This window comes from Diceros bicornis, chromosome 35 (genome assembly GCF_020826845.1).
Source record: "Diceros bicornis minor isolate mBicDic1 chromosome 35, mDicBic1.mat.cur, whole genome shotgun sequence".
Lineage (NCBI taxonomy): Eukaryota > Metazoa > Chordata > Mammalia > Perissodactyla > Rhinocerotidae > Diceros > Diceros bicornis.
Window position 1 is genome coordinate 27181029 of NC_080774.1, and position 6581 is coordinate 27187609.

General features: G+C 61.6%; 1 protein-coding gene across 1 annotated transcript; it reads right to left on the reverse strand.

Annotated features, from left to right (window-relative positions):
• Nucleotides 1–2923: 2923 nt before the first annotated feature.
• On the reverse strand, nt 2924–5923 carry LOC131398406 (cationic amino acid transporter 4-like). Its single transcript, XM_058531912.1, is given in 7 exon segments — nt 2924–3362; nt 3463–3571; nt 3829–4166; nt 4169–4261; nt 4264–4319; nt 4321–4417; nt 4891–5923. Coding segments are annotated over 7 exon segments (1848 nt in total). The 5' UTR covers nt 5873–5923; the 3' UTR covers nt 2924–3189.
• Nucleotides 5924–6581: the final 658 nt, after the last annotated feature.

Sequence of the window (6581 nt, forward strand, 5' to 3'; positions counted from 1 at the left end):
CAGCCACAGCCAAAGAGGCTCAGTCCAGGTCTCCCTCAGGCAGGGAAGCTCGGGCTCATCCCCTCAACCCTCACTCTGGGCACCGGAGCGGCTTGGCTGGGTGTGGTGAGTCTGGCCAACATGGCTCCCTCTGGCTGCCGGCAAGCGTGTGCCTCCGGAGTGCACACCCGGGCCCCTGTGCTGACGTTTAGTCTCGGGGTGAGAGCTGGGGAGGCAGCGGAATGGCAGGTTGGGGGCCAGGACATGGGTCTGCCTTGCCTCTCGCAAATCCCCTTCTCCTGTGACCTGCTGCTATTGTACGTGGTTGGGGAAGACCATCTCTCCTGGAGGACCAAGTCTGAGGAGGGGAGCTGCGGGCCTGGCTGGACCCTGGGCCACACTTTGGAGGATGGTGGCTGGAGCCCCGGCCTGCTGTCCTCATCTGCAGGCAAAGGCCCCGAAAGGCACTGCCAACCCTGAGCAGACAGAGCTGGCTTCCCCACCCCCACATCCGGCTGCCCAGGTGCCTTAGAGGGGGCCCAGCACCTGCCCCCACTGCTGCTGCTGGGAGCTGGACACTGTCACCAGGGTGGCCCTGGCACCCAATTGCTCGCCCATTCCTGAGGTCTGTGGCCTTTGTCTGCTGGTGTGGGGTTGGGGGTTGGGAAGGGTGGGGGCGCAACCTTGGGAACCATGGATGAAGCCCTAGCAGAACCAGGGCAGGGGGTGGGGGGAGAACTCCTCCCTTCAGCTCCCAGGCAGACTCTCCCTACCCCAACTCCAGCCAGGGTGCTTCTTGGGACCACCACAGCCAGTTTTGGATAGGGACCTGCAGGAGAACATGATACAGGGCGCTGGTCCAGTGGGGCTCCTGCCGGTGTGCGTCTGGAGAACACTTTCCCAGTCTGTCTCCAGTGTTCCCAGCAGCTCCCCGCTCACCAGCTGTCCCCACATTGGCTGTGGTCAACTCTGGCCCTGCCTGGCTCCCAGCGCTTCTCCCCCTGCCAGCACTCCCCTCACAGTAGAGCCCCTCCCCTCTCAGCAGCCCTGCCCTGGGGTCTGTGCAGCCAGAGTCCAAGGAAAGGGAGAAAGGAGCCTGACAGGAGAAGTCGTCTCAGCTGCTCTGGGGCTGGATTCCTAGGGCAGGTCCCCTCCCAGCTCTGGACCTCATCCATGGAGTAAGGAGTATGGTGGGCAGATGATCTCATGCCTTAGGACCCCAGGCAAGGACACAGGCACCTCTTGGGTGCAAACCTGCTCAGCTTGTGAGAACCAGCCCCTTCCTGGTAGCAGCCCACTGGCTGTGGAGGGCTGGGATGGGGGAGGTTGGAGGGGTTGAGTTGGTGGGTACATGGTCCTTTGGGACCTGCTATATGTCTCCTTGGAGACCCACCAGCCCAAAGCCATGGGACCTGCTCACGGGGCTTCCTGGGAGCCATGGGGTGGGGAGGCTGTATATCTGGACACATATGTCACTGCTGCCCAAGGTCACACCTGAGATCGTGTCTGGGCAGCTGCCCGCCCCAGCCTGAGGCAACTGCACGAGGACCACACTCTGACCAAGATCTCAAGTGGAGCCCAAGGGGTGGAAAGAATGTCCCTAACAGAGGACACGGAAGCACCCAGCGGGCTGGCCTGGTTCTGGCTCTGGAATACTCCCAGGGGCCTGAGTCCCACCTGCTGAAGAATGTCCCCATGCCCCTGAGCCCATGGTCTAGAGGAGAGGCATGGGGGCTGCTGAAGCCAAGCTCTCTCTTGGTTCCAGGGAGGGGCAGGGATTTGGGGGTACCCACCCCAGGGAGATAAGGGGCTGCCTTCTTATGGGTCCCTGGTGACCAGGGGCATGCTGGCAGCTAGCTGGTAGAGCGACATGGGCCAGGTTGGGGAGGGCCAGGGCTGGGGCTCAGGCTGGGCAGCATCTGGAATCATCTGGTACCTGGAGCCTCAGCAAAGCCTTGGGGTCCCTCCTCCTCTCTGTCCCCAGAGCTGTATCCATGGGAGGCAGGTTCAGAAAGGCCAGGGTGAGAGAACATGGCCCTGAGCCTGCTTATTGGAGTTGGGTCACGGGTACCTGGTCGTCCTTGGGGCCCAGAGAAAGCTGAGGTCAAGGCTGCAGAGAGCCGAGGAGTAAAGCTACCAGAGCCAGCAGCTTCCTGTGTGGTCCTTACAGGCAGGAACGGGGAGGTGGGGGCGTCTATGGCAGATGTAGCGTGGCCTTGGGGAGACCAGTGGGGGTGCAGGGTGGGCCTGGGGACCCCCAAAGACTGGGAACTCACAGCCACCAGGTGGGCTAGAAAGTACCTGGAGCAGGCCCAGGCGCTTGTGCCCCCACCTGCAGGCGTGGGTCCCATCCCGGACCTTTATCTCAAAGCCCTGGAGAGAGGCAGCTGGGGAGCTGCGGGCAGCCCTGAGCTTGGAAACCGCTGTGCCTCAGGCTGCACGTGGCTGTGCACCCCCAGGAGAGCCTGTAGGCCTGTGCCTGAGACATGCATGTACCCAGACAGGTGGGCTCTACATCCTGGGGGAGGCCTCAGGCACATGCCCTGCTCTCTGGGAGCCCTGGGAAACCAAGGGAACCCCAGAACTCCACTGTCCTCTCTAGGCAACCTCCTTGGTATCTTGGCTCTGCTCTATGGATCTGCCCCTACGCGGCCATGTGGGGAGCCTGGGAGGTGCCTGTTCACACCCTGCCTGGGACCCCTCTGCCTGGTGTGTCTAGCTCTCCTCTGATCTGGCCAGAGGGCATGGCCTGAAGGCAGAACCCCGGGACCCAGGCCTGGCTGTGTCTCTGGCTCAGGCTGTCCCAGGGCTGGCACCTCCCCTTTACAGAACCTCAGCATCTTTGCCATGTATTGGAGACAATTGCCTGGTTCCTGGGGGCAGATTAGGACTCATTACCATGAAGAATGCCACAGTAGACATGGCAACAGGCCATGTGGCTGGCTGAGCGCTTATTATTGTGGATCCCAGGGGCTAGGGGCCTCTTCCCTGCCCACCCTACTCCACCTGCCAAGGTAGCTTGAGGTCTTCATAAATTGGAAGGTGCGGGGCAGAGTCCACCACACTAGTGCCAGCCATGGCCCACTCCCAAAGACTCGAAGCTCGGCACTTGGGCTAAGATCCTGAGGAACTCCCAGCATTGGCAGGCCTGGAAACACAAGCTGCCCTGAATAGAAGAGGCTGCCAGCCCAGGCAGGCCCCCACTGGTCATCATGGACTTGTGGACGGCTCTGTACAGCCAGGATCTTGGGCCGGTGCAGGGCTAGGGGGCTGCAGGGCCTGTGCTGTCTCCTCCAGGCTGTCAAGTGTGACAGTCAACCCCGGCCGCTCCCGCTGGTTCTCCTTGCTGTGCCAGATGCCGTAGCCAAAATACATCACGAGTCCTGCAATGGGGGTACAAGCCTGAGGGCAGGCCCCAGCCCTGCTTCCCTGCTTGCCCTCCTCCTGCAGCCCACCTGGGCTCCCAGCCTGGCCCCCACTCACCGATCAGCAGCCAGATGGAGAAGCTCAGCCAGACCAGGTGGCTCAGGTGCAGCATGAGGAAGATGTTGAGGAGGATGCTCAGGGCTGGAGTCAGGGGCACCAGGGGAACCTGAGGGACAAGGGCAGAGCTGGGCTGGGCTGTGGGAAGGTCTGCTGGCCCAGGGCCTGATTTCTCAGGAGTCCACAGAGGCTTTCTCTGCCTCTAGAGATTCTGGAGAAAAGTGCCCACCACCATGCAGAAAGAGGGGGATGGAGTGCTGGCCTCTCCCACCCTGTGATCCCTGGTTCATCCTGCCATGGCAGAGGAGGAAGGGACGAGGGGAGCTGGCTGGGCTGAGGGTGAGGGGTGTTGGCTGGAGGAAGTACCTGGAAGGCGTCCCGCTGGCGCTGTTGCTGGTGGGCCCCCAGGATGAGGAGACTGAGCAGAAACATGATGGAGCTGAGCAGGAGCAGCAGGGTGTAGCCCCAGAGTGGGAGGTGCAGGGCAGAGTTCCCAAAGACCAGCACGCAGTCCAGAGTGATGGCTGAGGCCACCAGGACACCAAGTGCCCAAGCCACGGTGGCTCCAGGCCAGCACCCACCCAGGAAGCCGAGGTAGGGCCTCAGGGCTGGTCGCAGCTGCCCAGGCTCAGCGGCTGAGGCCTGCTCTGTGCCCACAGGGCTGACTGGGCCCAGGTAACTGGATGGAGGGGACTTTTGGAAGCTAGCACGATGATGCCGCTGGCCATGAAGGTGTAGACCAGCAGTGTGCCGATGGACACAAACTGGACCAATGCCCTGAGATCTAGCAGCAGTGCCGGAAAGCCATGAGGATCCCAAACACCAGGATGCCCACCACGGACACCTGCATCCAGGGGCACGTGGGCAAACACCTGGAAGAAGAGCCCATCGGCGGCCGTGGCATAGACCATGCGTGGCAGGAAAATGAGGATTCTGAGCAGGAGAGCGGTCATGGCTGTGGCAGAGCGTGGGAGACTGGTCAGCATGGTGGACAGGCCCACCTGGGGCCACTAGTGGGGGCCAGGTCATGGTTTGCCCCTTGGGAACACAGACATGAGGTTATCTGGGCCCTCAGCATGAGCCTGAGTGTATGTGGGATGCTGGATTGTTCCCCCTCACCACCCAGGAATGGGACATCCCAGTTTAGGTGACAGACCCACTGGAGAATCTGATGATGGCTGAGTCCTCTACCAGGAAAGGATCTGGAAACACGTGGCCAGAGCTGACATTCTATGTACAATTGTGCGGTGTGAGTAGGTCCCTCCCAACCAGCCTGGGTGGGGAGTCTAATCATTAGCCCCTTCCTGGGCCCAGGATGCAACTGGGAACACAGGATCAGATGGAGATGTTCCCTGGGAGGCTTAGGGCAGGGGACCACCACCCTGTCCCCTCCCACCTTACCTGCGGTAAGGGGGAAGGGCCCCTTACCGCAGATCGCACCAGCTATCACAATGAAGCCCGCCCAACTATAGCCCCGCTGGTAAAAGGCATCAGAGAGCACTGAGTCTGGGTCCAGGCTGTGCCAGGGCACCATGAGGGTGGACACAGTGGAGGTGAGAATGTAGGTGCCAGCCGCCAGGCCAAGAGAGATGACAATGGCCATAGGCATGGCTCGCTGTGGGTTCTGGGCCACCTCGCTGGAGCCAACAATTACATCAAAGCCCACGAAGGTATAGAAGCAGGTGGCGGCACCAGCCATGATGCCAGAGAAGCCAAAGGGTGCAAAGCCGCCCTCCTCAGTGCTCCAGTTGTGCAGGCGGGCCAGGACACAACCCAGGATGACGGTGAAGAGGATGACGACCAGGCTGATGGCAGAGAAGGTACGGTTGAGCCAGGAAGAGACACGGGCTCCACAGAGGATGAATGTGGAGGCCAAAAGTATGATGCCAGCAGCCAAGAAGTCTGGGTACTGGGCCAGGAAGGGCACCTGCCAGATGCCCACATGGCCATCAGTGAAGCTGCGGATTTGGTGGCTGAAGATGGCATGCAGGTAGCTGCTCCAGGTGCGAGCCATGGCGGCGCTACCAATGAGGCACCGGAGGAGCACATTCCAGCCAATGAGGAAGGCCCACAGCTCACCCATGGACACGTAGGTGAACAGGTAAGCAGAGCCCCTGTCAGGCGGACGTGCCCCAAACTCCGCATAGCAAAAGGATGCCAGCAGGGAGGCCACAGCAGCCATGCTGAAGGACACAAGCACTGCAGGGCCAGCCATCTCCTTGGCCACGGTGCCCATGAGCACATAGAGGCCAAAGCCCGTCATGCCACTCACACCCAGCAGGGTCAGGTGCAGTGTGGTCAGGTGGCGCTGCAGCGACATCTCCCTGGTGGACTCCTCCAGTGTCTTCAGCCGGTTCAGCTTCTGGCAGAAGCGTGCCAGGCTGGCGGTGCTGGGCAGCCCCCGGGCCATGGTGGGCAGCTGAGTGGAGCACCAAAACAGCTACCGGCACCTACAAGGGCGAGAGGGAGTGACAGGTGCCCAGCTGGGTCCTGACCAGCCTTCAGTCCTTTCTTTGACCCTGCCCTGGGGACCCAAGCCAGAAACCACTGGCCAGCTGAGGGGCTGGGTGAGGCAGGGGTCAGAGCCCATGAGCAGGGTGGGCAGGAGGTCACAGGAAGCATGGAAGATTCCTTTGGCCTGCCTCCCAGTCAAGCGAGGGAGCCTGTTGGAGCAGAACCTGAGCGTGTTTGAGAGAGGCCCTGGGATGGGGAAGGGACAGCCCCAGTGATCCCAGCTAGGAACCTCTCCAGTGATCTGGGATCCCAGAACAGGGTGGAAACCCAAGGCTTCCTGGGAGCTGGGCCGGGCCTCCAGGACCCGGAAGAGGAGTGTTCTCGCAGGGGTGGCCGCCTGGCCTCAGACAGCAGCGTTCACGACCCTCCTTCTTGCCCCACAGACTAGTGTATCAGCGCACTCTGCCAGGAGTGGGAGGTGCCCTGGGCCCCACACCTGAAGTCAAGGCCCCACAGCACTACAGGCCACCACCACACCACTGACACATCTACTTCTGCTGTGCCCCTGTCCCCAGTACCTGAGCCTTCAACTCCTCTCTGGCCTCAGTCTGTCCCCACAGGTGTTGCTGCCACTCACCTTCTGTCGCCATTGCTCCTACTGCTCT